The sequence below is a fragment of the Leopardus geoffroyi genome, chromosome A3 (genome assembly GCF_018350155.1).
Source record: "Leopardus geoffroyi isolate Oge1 chromosome A3, O.geoffroyi_Oge1_pat1.0, whole genome shotgun sequence".
Lineage (NCBI taxonomy): Eukaryota > Metazoa > Chordata > Mammalia > Carnivora > Felidae > Leopardus > Leopardus geoffroyi.
This window is the reverse complement of record NC_059336.1, coordinates 121,295,444-121,313,677: the sequence shown is the minus strand read 5'-3', so window position 1 is coordinate 121,313,677 and position 18,234 is coordinate 121,295,444. Positions and strand designations below refer to the sequence as shown.

Sequence of the window (18,234 nt, the reverse complement as noted above, 5' to 3'; positions counted from 1 at the left end):
GCCATGGTAATAAAGCTTCGCTGAGCTTTACTTCCTCATTTGTGTGCCAACAGTTAAAATGCTGCCAACGGGTTTTCTCTCTCCAGAAGTGTAAGATGTTGCAAGCAGTAACAAACAATAATAGTTACTGTTTATTGAGCTGTTGTGAACTAGGAACTGTGTGAGATATTTTTATATATTAAAAAAAAAATTTTAGGGGCGCCTGGGTGGCTCAGTCGGTTAAGCGTCCGACTTCAGCTCAGGTCACGATCTTGCGGTCCGTGAGTTCGAGCCCTGCGTCGGGCTCTGGGCTGATGGCTCAGAGCCTGGAGCCTGCTTCCGATTCTGTGTCTCCCTCTCTCTCTACCCCTCCCCCGTTCATGCTCTGTCTCTGTCTCAAAAATAAATAAACGTTAAAAAAAATAAAAAAATTTTAAGTTTATTTATTTTGAGAGACAGAGAGTACTAGTGGAGGAAGGGCAGAGAGAGACAGGGAGTGAGAATCCTAAGCAGGCTCCACGCTGTCAGCAAAGAGCCCGATGAGGGGCTTGAACTCACGCACTGTGAGAACACGACCTGAGCTGAAATCAAGAGCTGGAAGCTTAACTGAGCCACCCAGGAGCCCTGGAACTGTGTGAGGTATTTATATTCATGTAAAAGTTTTCACAGCAAAATGACAGCATGATTTCCCCTTACGTGAAGCTTGGAGAGGGGTTGAGTAACTTGTTCAATGTCAGCTGCACGGCTGAAAGTGGTGGTGGTCTTGATTCCAAGTCTAGGCCGTCTAGTGCCAAAGCACCGGTCCAATCACCAGAACACACACCCCACTCAGACTCTGTCATGTCAGTCAAATTGCTCAGGGTTTTGGTCCCCTTCAGAGAGTGGTTATCCTGTTGGCGTGCCGCAGAGTCCTGATTCTGAAGAGCACTGGGGGGTGGGGGAGGGGGTCGGTGGTGGCTTGCTGGGCATCTCTCCTATCTGCTTGGTCCTTCTCCAGGGGATGCAAGGAGTCTAAGGGCACACCCTCCTCCCTCATCCTTCAGAAAATTAGGCTCACGTTTCAGTCAGGAGAGAACTTCATTTCTTAAGAGGCAGAGCTGCAGTCCCAGGTCAAAGCAGGTGACTGGAGTTGTGAGGAGCATGGACATTGAATGTCCTCTGGAGTTTTGTAGAAGTCTGACTCACCTCCTGCAGGCTCCTCTGTCCTAAATCTGAAAAGAACCCTGACACATGTAGACATGGGGAAATGGCAGTAGCCACAGTTCATCCCAGGGAGAATTCAAGTCCCTGCTGTCCTGGGAAAAGGATTATCCTTTAGCTCGGGTCACAAACCCACAACTGGTTTGAAACTGGCCTTGACTCATCAGAGACTGTCTCAGGCTTTGGAACTCAGCCAGTCAGAGGCAGACTTGTTGGACATCGACCCATACCTGCCTTCAAGACCCTATAGAAGATCAGCAATTTGCTTTGCTCTGAGGCTGCGCCTGACCAGCCAAACTTTCCCTTAATTAATACATTCAGGTGTTTTGGTTTCAGATGTTGAGTGGCATCTCTTCTATTGACACTGGCCATATTTCTTTTACATCTAAGTTTTAATAAATAAGTGCCCAGGATTAATACCCAGAATGGCAGATTTTTTTTTTAACTTGAACATTCTGAGTTATGTTTTCCAGCCCTTCTTTGCTCAGTGGTTATGTTTAGACAGAAACGGGGGCTGTGGTGGAGGGACATTTGAATCTTTCCTGTTCTTCCAGCTCCCTAAGACGTGCTCCCTGAGAATCAAGGCTCCTATAGCCTGCGTGGTTCCTTCTAAAAAGCAGATCTTTTTCCAGTTGTACTCATTAACCCAGGAATTTAGTGGGTAAGACCTGATTTTTGTCAATGTTCAAAACAAATCTCACACTACAAAATCCAGAGCCCAAACCAGCAGCGCTGACAGGTGTGGATGTGGGTCTGACAGGACAGGGGACAGGGAGAGACAGGTGCTTCTGGAGCTGGAGGCCGAGGGCCTGCTGAAGATGTTTAATGCCTGTGTATTTTCTTGACTCTGAAGTTACCTCTGAGGTTCCTGCTCAACCAAGTAGGCAGAAGGACTCAAGAAGGTATGGTCTTACTCCCACAGAGATCAGCAGTCTAGCCATCAGTGACACCATGCCCCAGAAACCGTAGGCCAATTTACTAGAGTCATGGAGCAAGTCAGAGTCAAGACGAGGCTCCAGGGTCTCATAGGCACCACACCCTCCCTCCCCACCCCCTCTTGGTTTTTGCCACTGTCACAGAAAGGAAATTTGGTTTCACTATAAGCAACCCCTGAACTTACCTTTCAAGAGCTTTTCAGGTGGAAAGTAAATCAGTCAAGCTTTGAAAGAAGTTACATTCATAAACTTATATTTTTATTCTCTTTCTGTACATATTGGCAATGATAAAGCTTAAAGATGCATGTCCTATGAAATATGCAAAAACAAGGAATTTACATAAATAATTTATACTTCAGAAAATTAAAGTTGAAAAATATTTTCCACATCATTAGAGTTCACAGTATTTAAAGTAAATCAAGCTTTCCCCTTTAGATTTCAAACTATATTGTCTGAGCAGAGATGATAAAATCTAGTCAGGAATAAAATGATCAAGTTTCTGTTTTCATTCAGTGCACGAGTAGACCTACTTCGGTATCAGGCTGTTCCCGCGCTGAGGCTGCAGCGTTTCTTCCCGATCCTTCGCCTCCTGAGTGGCTGTGACCCCGCAGAGGTCACATGGCGTGGAATGGTTACAGCATCACCAAAACCACCCACACTGGACACATTCAACCAAGTGGTAACGTCTGCTGTTCCGATGCCTCATTTCCACATAATACTTTTTATAGCCCTGAAAATGGAAACCTTGGCATCTAAACACAGCCAAACATGTTAACACTAATACAAGGCACTGTGCTGTGGGTTTGGTTTATTTCTAGGAAAGATCATGTTTGCATAGATTGCTAGCTATTTAGTGTGCAATAAAATAGAGGGCCGGACCTGGCACGCGTGGCCTGCGATGGATGAAGCCTTGTGATGCTCCTTTAGCCTAGGGGCAGCACCGTCCGTCTCTAGCCCCAGCCTTTTGGGCAGATCCCTGAGGCCCCTACAGGAGAGTTTTTTGCTCAAAAAGCTGCAGGTCAAAGCGGACCCAGACCTCCCCGGTGGGGACCTCGTGCAGCAGGAGTCGGCGGGTTGTGGGGCCTTTGCTTTCCTGTTCTGTGCGAATTTTTGCCACTGGAACTTCAGTGCGACCCAGGAAATCTGGAGAATAGACATGTGAGAGTCAAAGGGACTTCTTTATAAGGAGGAGTGTCTGAAAACATTCACAAGACTTTCAAGTCCAGAACAGTTAATTTCGTTTGGTTAGTGGCTGTCTGATAACTACATGGACACATGCCCAGGGAGAGGTCCGTGGGAAGGAAACTGCCTTCTTGGAACCCAAGTTCCTTCAGGCAGAGCATGTCTCACCCATTCAGTAGGTGCTGGGAGCAATGTCTCTGTTGTGTACATAGGGAATGACTGGGGTCCATGACTGACACACGCCGGAGACCACCCTTTCCCCCTGAGAAGACCCCTGACCCACTTCCCACATGAGCTGCAGGTGCCCATGGGCCCGTGTCATTTCCCGTAGGTATCACAGGAAAAATAAAGCCAAGTACCCTGGATCTAGACCCTAAATTCCGGAGTATTCAAATTCCTCCCTGGTCGAGTTATACTTTACCATCTGGTGAAAACTGGTCTCTGTCAAACATGGTGAGACACAGCACATCTTGGTAAAGGTCCTTAATAAAGAACTGGCAGTTAAAGTTCCACTTGGGATTGAGTGTGTCCTGGAGGGTTCTGGTGGTATAGCTCTGGGAGCCCATGCTGATTTCACAGTATGGATTGCTCTTTCCTGAACAAAAACAAAGCAAAGACACATGTGACATGTGTATGTAAAATAAATGACAACAGGACCTTCCTTGAGCAGAAGCAGGATCCAAATGGATGCTTCTCTGTAAACCACGACAGCAGGGGCACTGTCTGAGGGCCCAGATCTGCCTTGTGGGCTCCAGTGCCCCAAATGCTCCCCAAGAGCCTGGACAAGTGTTCGTGCAATTTCTACTCAGAAGCACTGAAGAAAGGGGCACCGGTACTTATTGGGAAGAGACAGTGAGGATACTATTGGTACAATAACCATTTTAGTGGCACTGGAAACACTGCTTTTTAAAAAGCATCCCGTTATTCAATGTACAGAAGAGTCATCAGCAAAGAATAGGGCAGTTACCACATCTGTTGAATGAAAGAAGCATTTACCATTTGGTTTACAGGCTTTTAATTCTGTAGCTTCGATGACGTGCACCATCAGACGCCCAATGCCTGAAGTCTTTTGAGAGCGAGCTACAAAAGAAGACAAGTGACGTCAATTTCTTCTCTGAGATCGAAGAACGTGCACGGAATGCACGGAGGACACTGAGCTGTGAGTATAGTCTGTCCTTTTAACCAATCCTGACACTCCCCAGTGTTACCTGCTGCTGCACTGGGCCTGGCAGACCAGCATCTGGCTGCTGTGTGCCTTTGCCCAGGCCACGGCACCCGCTGGAATACCTGTCCACCACCTCTGCTTGTCTGCATCCCACCCAGCCTCGAAGATGTGCATCCAATCTCACATGTCACTCCCCCCTCTCTGCCCCACTCTGCGCATCCATCATCCTCGACTTATGAGCGTCCTGCAGCCTGCTGGTTCTGAAATTCCGTGTCCTATCCATCTCCTCTGCCAGGAGAGGCCGCTGCAGAGTGCGTATTGTTTATTCAGCCTTGTATTAATAAACACTCAATTGCCTAGCAAATGGTAATATTAATTAAAAAAAAATACATTATATCCATTCAGCACTTAAAAGCAGCTAACATTTATTGGATACTTACTTTGTGTTAGGCATGTGCTAGACCTCTACAAAAGTTTTATTATGTAAATTGTACAATTATGCTGTATGGTAGCTCTTTATAACTGCCATCTCCACATGTGGGAGAACTGAGGCTTAGAAAAGCCCATAACCTGCCCATGTCACAGAACCTAGGAGTGGCAAGGTAAAAAATTAACTAGCAGGTACCAAAGTCAATTTGTCACCCACATCATTCCAATTACATGTAAACACTTCAGCTTATAAAGCAGTTTCACTTAAGACCTTATTCTATTTGAGGATGGACTCAAAACTCTTTTCATATGGAGGGAAATGGGTCTGTGAACTCAGATTGGTAAATATGAAGTAGTTAAGCAGGTGTTGCCCTCAGGGGTTTAAAAAGGCTGCTTAGTGAGCTATTGATTTTTTAAAACTTAGGGCAAGTAGAACTTATGAGAAGCCCCCCAACCTTGTTTGTGCCAACCTCTCCAGTGCGGCACCTACACTCAGTTTCCCTTAAAGACAAATAAGTTCCCCTTATTCATCTTTGAAGGTCCAGTTAAGACTAGCATAGGGCTTGGCACAGAGTAAGTAATCAATAAATGTCTAAAGAACACATAGAAAATGCATAACAATATGTATAGATATTGATATTAAGCAAAACTAACAAAAACTCTTGATTTTTATCTTTACTAATTAAGAGATCATTATATGCTTTCCGAATCATTCAGTCGTTGATTTTTTTAATAGCAAGCTTTTAAAGTACCATTAAAACAAGATTCAATCAGCAAAAGCCAATTTACACATACCTTTCAGGAGTATATAACAAAATAAGGGAAACCTGAATAAAAAAACATACAAAGAGCTGCAGCTCTAGCAGCCAGGAACAGAAGAGGGAGGACCGAACAGGGAAGGCCTGGGGGGGGGGGGGGGGGGCGGGGACGGGGACAGGCAGGGGAGCTCAGAGGTGGTTTGTTCAATCAGGCAGTGGTACAGGCGAAGCAGAGAGAGGAAACGGGGCTGGGGAACAGATGATACTGGGGATTGGCCCTGAGTCTGGGGTAAGAATTTGTTCTTAATTTGGGAGGCAATGGGGAAGATGCTTCAGCAAGGAGAGTCAGCCCCGTAAAAAGAATACTCCAGGAATGAAGGGGATGGTGACGGGGGCCTCATGCCTAAGTGGAGACTGGACGGTCTGTGCCACTGGGAAAGGCCCAGGACACGAGAAGAGAATGGGGTAGGACCTGGCCTCTGACTAGAGAAGCAGGAGGGCTGAGGGCACGCTTCCGGTCTGGGTGGTGAGGACAGTACTGCCGTCTGCAGAGCTGCTCAGGAGATGCCATGGTGTGAAGCCTGGCTGGTGGCGGGGAGAAGTCAAAGTGTGTCTGGAGCGTGGGCTTGGGGAAGCAGCCCAGCATGATTTTCATGAAACTGAGGGAGGAGAGGGACAGACAGGCTTGGGCTTGGGTGGAGCTCCAGGTACAAGGGGGAGGAGGAGCCTTGACTTCCTGCCATCGGGTGCAGGGGGCAAAGTGAGTCAAGCGGTGGGTCAGGTCACTGGTGTCGAGCGAGGGAGCCCTCTGAACAGAATGAGAACTGCAAGCGGGGTGAAGGGCCGGTGATGAGGAGGAGGGCCTCGAGGTCCAGGACCTGGTGTCAAGGGAGGGAGGACGGATGGATGTGGAGGAGGGCTGGAGCAGAGGCTGGGGTGGGAGAGGAGGAGCAGAGCTGACGGGGAAACCGGCCAGAGAAGTGAAGTTGGGTGAAGCAAAATGGACCACGCAGAAGTGGGCTTGGTTGTGCAAAAGGACCCTCTTCCTTCACCACAGAAGGGAGGTCCCGGGGCTGGCCTGGGTGACCCCGTCTGTGTAGTGGGCAGGGGGCTCGGGGAGGCCCCAAGGGCAGGAGCCACCAAGCAGGTCCTGCTGTCGGATCCCATAACAAGTCTGCTCCTTTAGGCTGTCTCTGTGCAGTCCCACCCTGCGGGAGCAGCAGCTTGTGTCCAGAGGGTGGGACCCTCTCCCTCCCCCTTCCCTGGGAGCCCTGGCGGCTGCTTCCAACTCTCTAGGGCACCACCAACTACCTTGATAAGCCTTCTCCCGTTTCTTCTTTTCCGTGTCAATGTACTGCTCAGATGCCGCCTTGATCTTCTGGACCCAAGCAGTCCTGGAGGAGAAGCAGAGCACAGCCATTGGGTGGCTTTTCCGAGTACCTCCCAGGTTCAGCCAGGAGCCCCAGAGCTCTGCACTTGTTCTTCACTCCTTTGTTAACCTTGGCTTTGACAAGTTTCCCATCACAGACCTAATATTAGTTTAACTGAAAGACTTGTTTGCTAACTGACTTTGAAGCTGAGAATTTCTAGAGTTACTCACAGTTTATAAGACACCAGGCACTTGCAAGATGCAGGCACACAGAAATAGAAGATGCAATTTGCCACATCAGTGGCAATTTGGCACGACAGAGCAACATTCTACCGTACAAAGAACACCAAGAACCACATGCACAGAGGGGAGGAGCATCCCCTGGTTTGCCATCACACAGGTGCTGAGCTATCCTGTAGAGGCTGCAGGGCTGGCCAGGCAAAGAGCAGAAGGAAGACATTCTGGCTGGAGTACAGGTCCTGTGCAGTAGAGGGATGGGACTGAGGCTGAGACACACAAAGAGGGCCTCAGAAATCAGGTGAAGGAGCCCGGACTGCTGCAGAAGGGATTTAAGGAAGCAAGGTGCTGGCTCTCCCATTTTGGAAGATCCTAAGGAGAGACTGGAAGCAGGGACACATATAGAGGTGGTTGCAGTAACCCAGCATATCTACACCAAGGCTGACCAGTGGGACCAGGGTGGAGGGCACTGGTTAGGAGAGCTCGAGGATACAGAATTAGTAGGACTGAGCACGGACTGGAGGTGCGTTTATGGAAGGGAGACGTCCAGGCTTCAAGGCAGGTCACACGTGGTCAAGACTGACCTCTCGTTAATGTTGTCTGTTCGGAGGGTGTAGACCCGGTCAATGTGAGAAATGTGGAAGACAGGCTCATCGCTGGAAGGGTCTGTGGGCAGTTTCACCAAGACTTCATTCAGGAAAATGGGCTGAAAGAGGGCCAAAACACAGAGTGTGAAATGTGCCAGAACCCTCCACCCACCTACATCTAGGGAGAGTTCTGTCTGTCCTGAAGAGCCTTTTTGAGGAGGAGAGAAGGGTCTAGCTTCTTGAGTCTTTTACTTTCGTGGAAGAAAACATCTTGGGCAGATGAGATGTCACTGAACTGAGAACAGGAGCTCCCAGTGTCTATGACTGCTCATGTGACAGGGTGTCTCCTCCATGTACCTACACTTAGCACCTTGTCTCAGTTTTACAGAGAGACCTGCTGCTGAGTGTGGACAGAGGCGGGATCATATCACATCTGCCAGGGAGGAAGCCAGAATCCAAAGCTGGAATCCAGCTGTTAGAGGACAGTGAGGACCCAGCCACGCTGGGGCTTCTTCCCTGGGAAATGACAGAGGAGGAGTGACCCATCTGGAGACGGGCAAAGAGTGTCCCATGAGGACAGGAAAGGATCCTGGAAGGAGGTCCTCCAGGAGAAGGACACACCTTGTTATGCTCCTGATGCCACAGCCAGGAATGTGACACTTACCGTTTTATACATTTTGAATTGGGCATTGGACTTAGAGCTGAAAAGCTTCTCAGAACCCGAGGAAACAGCAAACTGCTTGACCATGTAGGTAAGAAGCAGAAAGTCATTGAAGAGGAATCCGTGTAGTTCCTTGTTGCTCTTGGTCTTGTATAGTTTCCCACTGTGCAGAAGTTTCCGGGGCCCCAGGCAGTTGGTGAGGGAGTTGAAAATAAGTTGCTTAAAAAGAAATTGTCACTTTGTGAGTCCCAGCGCAAACCATCCCAGAGCTCCATGAGAGGCCTGTGCCCTCGATCTGAGGGTGCACTGATTTTCCTTCAGAGTCCAAACTAACATGGGAAAGTGATGACTTCTACCCACAGAATATGGATTCTACTGGCTGAATTCAAAGAACTCAAAACAAAAATATCACATTTCCCTTCTAAGAAAGGAAAATGACAGCCCAAGAAGGGGCAGGACACTGAGTGCACATGGGCTGGACTGAGGCATATCCTGTCCACACTAGGGGAAGGCTTGAACTGGGTTCCCCACCCAGAGCCTGCCTAGTGGCACCCAGCTCAACACCACAGGCCTCACCTCTGCAAGACCTTCACACTGAACGTGTGCCTGGATCCACTCGAGTCGGTCTGAATTTTCTTTTTCCCGAACTCCTTCATTAACTTGGGAACAAAGCTCCTCTGCCCGCTCAAGAGCCAGCTTTAGGGAGGAATGGTCCACATGACTCTCCAGGGTGTTCTCCAGAATCTGGAAAAGAGCGGTTCCGTCATGTGGGAAGTAGAGTGTCTTCCACCCAGAAGTCCTACTGCCTGCTGTATGTGCTGGGCGCTGGGTATACGACAGTAAGACGATTGTTCACCCTTAACAAGTGGATAGCCCCAGAGTTCTTGGGGAGCCAGGTTGACTCAGTGCCAATTGCTACGTGGATCAAGTGCCCTGAAACCTGTGGGTGGCCAGCGGCTCTGGCTTGGTCTTGGTACATACGTTACCACACGTGGCTCCCTCCCTACCCCCAGTCATTTAAGCCATTGCCTTTAGGGTGAACCCACCACATAACCTGGCTGCAGCTTTCCTAAGTGTATTAACTTCCTGAATAGCAATGGCTTATAACATTTTTGGGGTCACTGATCTTTTTTATAAATCTGAAAAAAGCAATGAATCCTCTGCTATAGGAAAAATAGAATAAAATCATGTCATCAGCTTGTAGGAAAACATACTGTTGATTCTAAAGTGACTTCAAACTAACGTGACAAATGTAAAAGAATACAGGCTGGCATACAACCGTGTCGTCCCTCTGGAAGTTAGCAATCCCATCAGCAGATGGCTCCTGTCTGGACTCTGGCCACCTGGGGCCACCGTCTTTTGTTTACAACTCCAAAATGGGAAAAAGCCCTGAAAGCCTAAAGCTTTTCTTCAATATTCATTTGGTGGCAAAACCTGACATAAACTGAAGAGATGTATCTGTTTATTCTACTTAAAAGTAATTATTCATGTATTTCACTGTAGAAATATTACTGTGTTTGGCTATAGGTGATGCCCAGGCTTTGTTGGGGTATCATGTAATATGCCATTTTTGAATTAAATTCTGAATTCTGAAAATACATCTGCTTCAAAGTATTTCAGGTAAGGGACTGTGGGTTATTATGTATGAATGGGTCAGTTTTGTATCATAACAAACATAAGCTTTGTAACATAAGGTCCATAATGAGTTAACATGGCTTAGAGATCAATGGTCAAGGGATAATCAATAAAAGTAACGGTCTTATATTATTTCTACTGCTTTTCTTTGTAAGATGATTAAAATTGTATCAGTGATAATTTGTGGAAAAATCCTTTGTAAAGTACACCTTCTCCTTAGAAGGCATATTGGCTCAAGAGGCCCACATCGCTTATGCTAAAAGATGGATGGTATCTTAAGACTGTTTAGTTAGCAAGTTGAAGTGGGGAACAGCAAGGAGATGGTGATGAGCTCAGGGTAGGACACAGTGAGCTGGGGACTCCCGAGACATCTAGGGAAAGGTGTTGAGCTGGTGGATGAATTTAGATCTCAGCAGAAAGACTGGAGCGGAAGGTTGTGCCAATAGTGGACTCCATCTGGGCTCACGACAGGCTCCACAGACGCAGACCTATAGGGCACTTGCCCTGTCTAGAAAAACACATTCGTGACTTTGAGAGACCCAGGGGAGTTTCCTGGGTGGGGAAGAGGACAGGTTACCTAAGTGACACTGGATGGCTTTTCTTTGCCTAATCCAGATTGTATGTGCGTGTTCGTGTGCGTGCCCACATACATGTGCGTCTGGATGCACGCACACACAGTGCCTGGTCCATCACCCATGTGTCAGGGCCAGCTCCCTGACCACGGCCCTGTGGACCTCAAGGGGTCTGGCTCCTCTGTCCCAGCTGGGGCACTCACACTTCTGATGAGCAGAGGGTAGCGGGTGATTCTCTGCATGGGCTTCAGCAGGAAGCTGGAAAGGGGCATTCCTTTACATCGAGGGTCAGATGCCAGCTTCTGCAAATAACGGACAGGCTCATGAGGAAATCAAAGCTTCAACGAGAACAAAAGAAACACCGACTGTACTCTTGACTTTGACCATCCTTTAGATTTCTAATTTCTTTTAAAAACTCAGGATTCAAAATAATATATATCAGATTAACAGCAGGGGTATCTCCCTTCAGTTGGTGAACCCAGCAGATGCTTTTCAGCTCTTTCTTTCTTATGTGGACTTGGCAGCCTGTGCCATCATGCCCTCCTTTGCTTCCAGAACAATTGACGGCTGTCTTCCCAGTCCACTCCTTCTCAATCCTCACTTCTTTCTTCTTCTCTACCTGCTTTTAACTGTAGGTGCTGCCCAAAGACCCCCAGCAGTTGAGTCCCAGGGCACCACCCGGACCCTCCCTAGAGCTCCATACTGGCCGAGTTACTCTCCTTCCTACCTGGATCTCCTACAGGCACCTCAATACCTCAGTATACCCCAAAGTCTTCATATTCCTTCATGAAAGCTTCTCTTCCACCTGCATCCCTGAGTTGGTAGCACCATTCTGCACCACCCACCTCCCTGCCACACACCTAGGAGTCACCTTCAACTCTGCCTTCTAAACGGCTCGTGATTTCCCCTGCCTCTGCCTGCCTGCTGTCCCTGTTTTATTAGAAATAATCACTACCATTTATTGAGCACCTATGATGTGCCAGGTAATGAATGCATTAGCCTTTGCTAAGTCCCTTCTGTTCTTTCTTCATTTATGTAGACTCAGATTATGACTCCTCTTGGCCAGGCTCTCCCCCTTCCTTGACGCTTTCCCTCATGTTCAGTGACCTTTCTGGAGCCCCTGCAATCATCTGTGGCCACCTTTATCAGGACACCACATCTGGACTGGGGAAGACAGGCAGTGGTACCCCGTTTGAGGTGTCTCCATGATCTTGAAGACTTATCTCCAGGAGACAAAGGACCACATCTTATTTGCCTCTACTCCTTTTATTAACATAGTACTTGAATAGAGTAGCTAGTACTCTTGGATGACTTTTTTTTTTTTTTTTTGATGACCATTTTTAATAACTGAAAAGCACAGTTACTATAATTTACCTATTTGTTTCCCACTATGGGATATTAAAACTGCCCCCTCCTTTTGTTTTTGGATATATCTATATATGTTGCTACAGCAAGCATCTTCATTCTTTTTCTGTATTTTCTGAGACTTTTTAAAAAGTAACACTTAGCACACAGATTATTGCTAGATTTTGTTGTTAATGTAATCAACACAATGCCTTTTATTATTAAACTATAAACTTTTTATTTATTCTTTCTACTGTTATAGTTGTGATGGCACTGATACCTTATTTACATTCCTATTGTTATTACTATTTGGAAAATTTTAAAAAATTACTTAGAAGGTAAGTGTCCAATTTGTTTTTAAAGATTTTATTTTTGGGGCACCTGGGTGGCTCAGTCAGTTAAGCAGCCAACTTCAGCTCAGGTCATGATCTTGCAGTCCGTGGGGTCGAGGCCCACATCAGGCTCTGTGCTGACAGCTCAGAGCCTGGAGCTTGCTTCGGATTCTGTGTCTCCCTCCCTCTCTGCTGTTCCCCAACTCGTGCTCTGTCTCTCTCTCTCTCAAAAATAAACATTTTTTATAAAATGTTTATAAAATAAAAAATAAAAAAAATTTTTTTAAAGATTTTATCTTTAAGTAATCTCTACACCCAACATGGGGCCTGAATTCACAACCCTGATTAAGAGTTGCATGTTCCACTGACTAAGCCAGCCAAGCTCCCCTAAACATCCTATTTTTAATTCTACTATTATTATTAATTAATTAATTAATTCATTCATTCATTTTTATTTTAGAAAGAGAGAGAGAGATAGAGCATACAAGTAGGGGAGAGGGACAGAGGGAGAGAGAGAGAGAATCCTAAGCAGAGGCCCCCTGATGCAGGGGTCGATCCCACGAGCCTGTATCATGACCTGAGCTGAAATCAAGAGTCGGATGCTCAACCAACTGAGCCACCCAGATGCCCCTCTACTATTTTAAAACATTTGCATGCACTCACAATCCCACATTTATCTTATTCTGACCAGTGTTTGTGTCTGTGGTTTTGGTTCCCTTGTATGTTGTCTCTAGTTCACTTATTTTTTTCTTTGTTAAATGTCTATTTTGAGAGAGAGAGAGAGAGAAAACACATGTGGGTGAGAGGGGAAGGGGCAAAAAGAGAGGGAAAGAATCCCAGGCAGATTCCACACTGTCAGCACAGAACTCAAAGTGGGGCTCAATCTCATGAACTGTGAGATCATGACCTGAGCCGAAGTCAAGGGTCAGATGCTTAACTGACTGAGCCACCCAGGCGCCCCTCTTCTAGTTCATTTCTAAGCAACCCTGTGCCACCCACCCTTATCACCAATTGAAGAGTCGGTCCTCAGTGCCTTACTTATATTGAATCATTTTTGCATCCCTAAGATCATCATAAGGAAGGTAAATATAATTAGCATTTATTGCTTATTATGTGCTGGTCTCTGTGCTAAAAAGTACTTTAAATTCTTTTTAAAAATGTTTTATTTTTGAGAGAGACAGAGAGTGCACACAGTGAGGGAGGGGCAGAGAGAAAGGGGGACAGAAAATCAAAAGCAGGCTCTGTAATGACAGCAATGAGCCTGATTCGGGGCTCAAACTGATGAACCGTGAAATCATGACCTGAGCTGAACCCAAGAGTTGGATGCTTAACCGACTGAGACACCTAGCTGCCCCTCATTTTTGTAATTAAATACAAATATGAAAACAGGCCTTGGGGTCAGGAACTCTTTTGGTTTAAACAATGAATTAGGTGGATTTCTGTTTTTTTTTCTATGATCTGTAATAGTTTGTATAGTATGGAATAATCTATTCCTTTATAGTTAGAAAGAATTCACCATCAAAGTCCATCAAGTGCACCTAGCTCCTCTTTTGGGGGTAAGCTACTCAGTTTTATCCTCGGCTAATAGTATCTTCAGATTTTCTATTCTTACTGAAGCAGTTTTCAAATTGTAATAGAAAACTACAAATTTTGTCCATGTTTTGACATTTATTAGCACATAGTTTTGGCTTATATACTCTTTTACTTTAAGAAATATTTTCATGTCTGTCCCTTTTACTTGTGTTTTTCTGTTTTTCTATTAGATTTACCACAGTTATATTTTATTCTTTTCAACATACCTGTTCTTAGATATATTGATATCATTTGTGCTTTTATCTTTATTACTTACTCCATTTTCTTGTTGGAATTTTTATCCTCTGCCTAAACATCTTATATTTTATGCTTAATTATGTTTCCATTCTTTTTGGATAATGAAGACATTAAAATTATGCATTCTCCCTTAAGGCACTGTGGCTGTATAACAGATCCCGACAGGCACTATTTCAGAAACCAAAAAAAGAAGAAGATATGTAAAAAAGCTAGAAAACAGATTTTACTTTCATTTCCCTTGCCACTGTCACATGTGTAGTAATAGTTTCTGTTACCGAACGATGCCAGGGAGATGTTCTCACACATGACACTGTATGATAACAAGCAGCCATGCGAAGCGTGTGGCTGGATCACTCACAGGGTGTTGTTCATGCGTTATTACACTGTGTTCTCTGAGTGTCGTGCTAGCATTACTTTTCCTTACCAAGTGTTTGGTTTTAGTTTATAACCATGGCATCATGGAACAATCATGTCCTCCTCTTCTCATTGGTTTCTGGACGCTTTGAGGATATCTCGGTGCACTTTGGAGCACAGGACAGGGTCCCACATGTACGTTTATGAAGCTGCCCTAGTCCTCTCCTATCCTTTCGTCCCACTGTATTCGTCCACTTACATCATGTCATCTTATCTTGCTGCATTTTATATATTTGAGTAGGCTATTTTATACCCTTGGTGGCATAAGATGGATATAGAATAAATACAATTTACAAAATTAATAAAGTGACATTCTGGAAAATTTTGGTGTATAAAATAGCTGATTTAAGTAAATAGGCTTAAATGACACTACTAATAGATGGGCAAAATTATGGCCCCAGTGCCAAGAAACACCAATTCAACACGGAAGGTAACACAAGCACTCAGAAAATTCTCTGCCGTATTGGTGTTTCCTTTGGAAACTGGTGGGATGCCCTTTCCCATGTGGAGTCCTGACTGCGCAGCTGCACATCTCTGTCTCCAGCTCGGAACGGGGCTGGCCTGCTCATGATTCCAGAACGGAGTTACCTTTAAAAATTCCTTGAAATCCGTGTCTTCATCGGTCTTCTGCTGTAACAGAGCTGCTCCATTAAGCTGACAGCTACAGAACCGGATATAAGCCTGCATGTGGGACAGCTCGGCTGCCAGGATGTCCCCAATCATCTGCACGGGCATCTTCTCTCCCCCAGTCTTCTTCCGTACCCGCAAGGCCCTGCAAACAACACACTCTCACTGTGAATGTGGTTGGTAAATAAAGGATGGCTATCACGGGAACAATGGTAATGATCCCTAGTGAGTTACCGACAAACCTGGCACTGTGAAAGAGTCAGGAGGAGGAGGCAGCTTGCGCCTATGTTCTGCTGGCCAAGCCAACCTGGGCAAAATGTTGGCAAAGAAGAGTAAGAAAATGAAGTCTATATACTTGGGTGTTTCCAGGTCCTCGGAATTGTTTTGGATTTCTTCATTTCTTAGCAAAGTTCCTTTAGAAAAATTCTAACTTGTTCTCAGCTGAACCAAAAAGAAAGGAATTTTCTACACTCTTTGGGAAAAAAGGGAGCAGGAGCCCAGGTGTGGAGGTGGAGGTGAGCACTGTCCCCAGGAGAGCTGCTGAGCTGGGTGCCTCCACGAGGGCGGAGACACAGGACAACTGGGACTGCTGATCCCGCCCGCCAAGGAGTCTGTCCTCACAGGCTTCAGGGATGGGAAATCACCTCAAGGGGACTTAGGAGAATGTCAGACCAGCCAGTAATGTCCAGGCCATGGGCTACAGCTTCTCTCCTACTCTACCCGGTACAGTCAAGTATATTTTGAAATCATATGTTAATATATTGTTTATATTATGATTTCATTTTTTCATTGTTTAATCAAAGTATTTTCTTTGTTATATTTCTCGACTTCAGAAATTATGTATTTTACAGTTACAGGGCATGTTGTAAAATGATAATAAAGTAAAAGCTTGAGGGAGAAGACAGTTCAAAGTAACTTTGCTAACTAAATAGCCCTACAAGGAGTTACGTGTGAAAGTGTCAGTCCTGGGGGCTGGCAGACCGGTGCGCACAACTCACTTGAGTAGCTTTGTGTTAGACATGATGAGTTCTTTCCAGTTTACAAAGATCAAGGCCATTTCTCCTTCACTGAGAAAGCCCGACTCCACCATCCGTTTCTGAAAAACCTAAATTCAAAACATAAAAGAAAAGTTATCTTAGGTGTGCATATACAGTGGTCTAAATCAAACAGTATCTTCATAGAGTGAAACTAATACAATCATGATGTTTTTATTTTTTCGATCATGATGTTTTTAAATGAGCCTACTTAGGATTGCTAAATTTTAAACTGTATAATTTCCCTACTGTAGAAAAACCTAAATTCAAAACCTAAAAGAAAGAAGTTGTCTTAGGTGTGCATATACAGTGGTCTAACTCAAACAGTATCTTCACAGAGTGAAACTAATATGATCATGATGTTTTTGTTTTTGTTTTTTTAAGATCATGATGTTTTTAAATAAGCCTACTTAGGATTGCTAAAATTTAAATTGCATAATTTCCCTACTGTTTGCTATTTGGGTTCTTATTAGGCTAATTCATTCTTTCTTTCTTTCTTTCTTTCTTTCTTTCTTTCTTTCTTTCTCTCTCTCTCTCTCTCTTTCTTTCTCTCTCTCTCTCTCTCTCTCTCTCTCTCTTTCTCTCTCTTTCTCTCTCTCTCTCTCTTTCTGTAGGCTCCACCCCAAAGTGGGGCTTGAACTCACAAGTCAGGAGCTGCATGTGCCACTGACTGACCCCAGGTGCCCCTTATTAGGGCTAATTCTAAGGACTGAGTCCAGTAGCCTCATCAATAAGAGGAGAGGCTATCTATCTGCAAGAGAGATCAGGAAAGTTAAATAAAACCATGTGCATAAAGCATCTACACCCTGTAAAAGCTGCAGAACTGAGGAAACTGTCACATGGGGCGCCTCAGAGGTCGGGAAGCTGTGAGAAGTTCAGCAAAAGAAACAGTGACGACTTATACAATGCCCGAGACTGACCACCAAGCAGACATGGATTTCAGAGGCTGGCTGACTGAAGGGGAAATGATAATGCCGTACATCTGCACTGTGGAACACTGAAGGATTTACAAAGTGCTGATACGTATATGTGTGCACATGCCTGTGTGTGCATGGGTTCTGAATGAACTTCACAGATGACACAGGTCAAGCTGAATCAGCTATGATTATTCCCGGGGCACTCAGGAATAAAGGCTGGGAGAGTGATCTGCTCAAGGTCACAAACCTAGAACACGGAGGAGCCAGAACCAAAACCCCAGTCTTTTTGGTTAGAAATCCAGGTTTCCATAAAGAACTAGGATTCCTAGGGAATGACTTTAAAAGCCTTAAGGAAACTGTGAAGTTATCTGAGACAACCCTTCTCGTGTGTGATCTTTCCAAGATACACATAACAGGTCAGTCTATTAAAATCGTTCAGTGGCCTGTGATAAGATGCAGGCTCTTTCTTGAGGTTCACCAGGGCTGTGCGGCCTGCCCCCTGCCCACCCCCCCAGCTTGGGCCTCAAGAACTTGACACTCCAGCCACCGAAACTGCTTGCAGGATCTTAATTCCCCAGCACAGGCCTTCCTGCTTCCATGTCCTCTTCTGGGCACAGAAAACTCATCCTTGTCCTTCTAGCCTTGGCCACAGCCTAACTGGGAGGGTCCTTCCCGACTCTCCTTTGTGGCGGAGGGTGGTTATCCCTCTCCCAGCCCCCACCTCAGTGTTCTGCAGCTGTCTGTCTCTCCACATGACCTTGAACTCCTTGAGGGTAGGAGTTCTCTCTTCTCTCTCTTCTCCAGCACAGTGCTTTCTGCACACGGTAGGTTTTGAATTAATGTTTATTTACTGAGTTGAGTTGAACACAGATTCGAAGAATTCAGATAACAGTGCCACGAACTGGGCATCTCTAAATCTCTACAGTTCCAAAATCAGACTGAACATGTCAGGACCCTCCCGTGGGAGCGAGCCCTGGAGAGGTGGTGGATCTGCTCTGAGGGGCTCCTGAAGGACAAGGAAGGCATC

The 18,234-nt window shown here is 45.6% G+C and overlaps 1 protein-coding gene across 17 annotated transcripts in view; it reads right to left on the bottom strand.

Annotated features, from left to right (window-relative positions):
- Positions 1 to 2,350: 2,350 nt before the first annotated feature.
- The window catches only part of ITSN2 (intersectin 2), a 146,451-nt gene continuing 130,567 nt past the window's right edge, over positions 2,351 to 18,234 (bottom strand). For 14 of the 17 annotated variants that reach the window (XM_045447567.1, XM_045447559.1, XM_045447568.1 and 11 more), the window contains 10 exons: positions 16,255 to 16,361; positions 15,218 to 15,401; positions 10,913 to 11,011; positions 9,079 to 9,246; positions 8,506 to 8,721; positions 7,839 to 7,960; positions 6,960 to 7,042; positions 4,293 to 4,376; positions 3,718 to 3,891; positions 2,351 to 3,257 (listed from right to left, as the gene is read on the bottom strand). In XM_045447567.1, coding sequence (XP_045303523.1) covers positions 3,100 to 3,257; positions 3,718 to 3,891; positions 4,293 to 4,376; positions 6,960 to 7,042; positions 7,839 to 7,960; positions 8,506 to 8,721; positions 9,079 to 9,246; positions 10,913 to 11,011; positions 15,218 to 15,401; positions 16,255 to 16,361 — 1,395 coding nt within the window. In that variant the 3' untranslated portion in view covers positions 2,351 to 3,099. Of the gene's footprint in view, positions 3,258 to 3,717; positions 3,892 to 4,292; positions 5,718 to 6,959; positions 7,043 to 7,838; positions 7,961 to 8,505; positions 8,722 to 9,078; positions 9,247 to 10,912; positions 11,012 to 15,217; positions 15,402 to 16,254; positions 16,362 to 18,234 lie in introns of those variants that run through there. The other 3 variants (XR_006703745.1, XM_045447563.1, XM_045447572.1) reach the window with 3 other exon arrangements.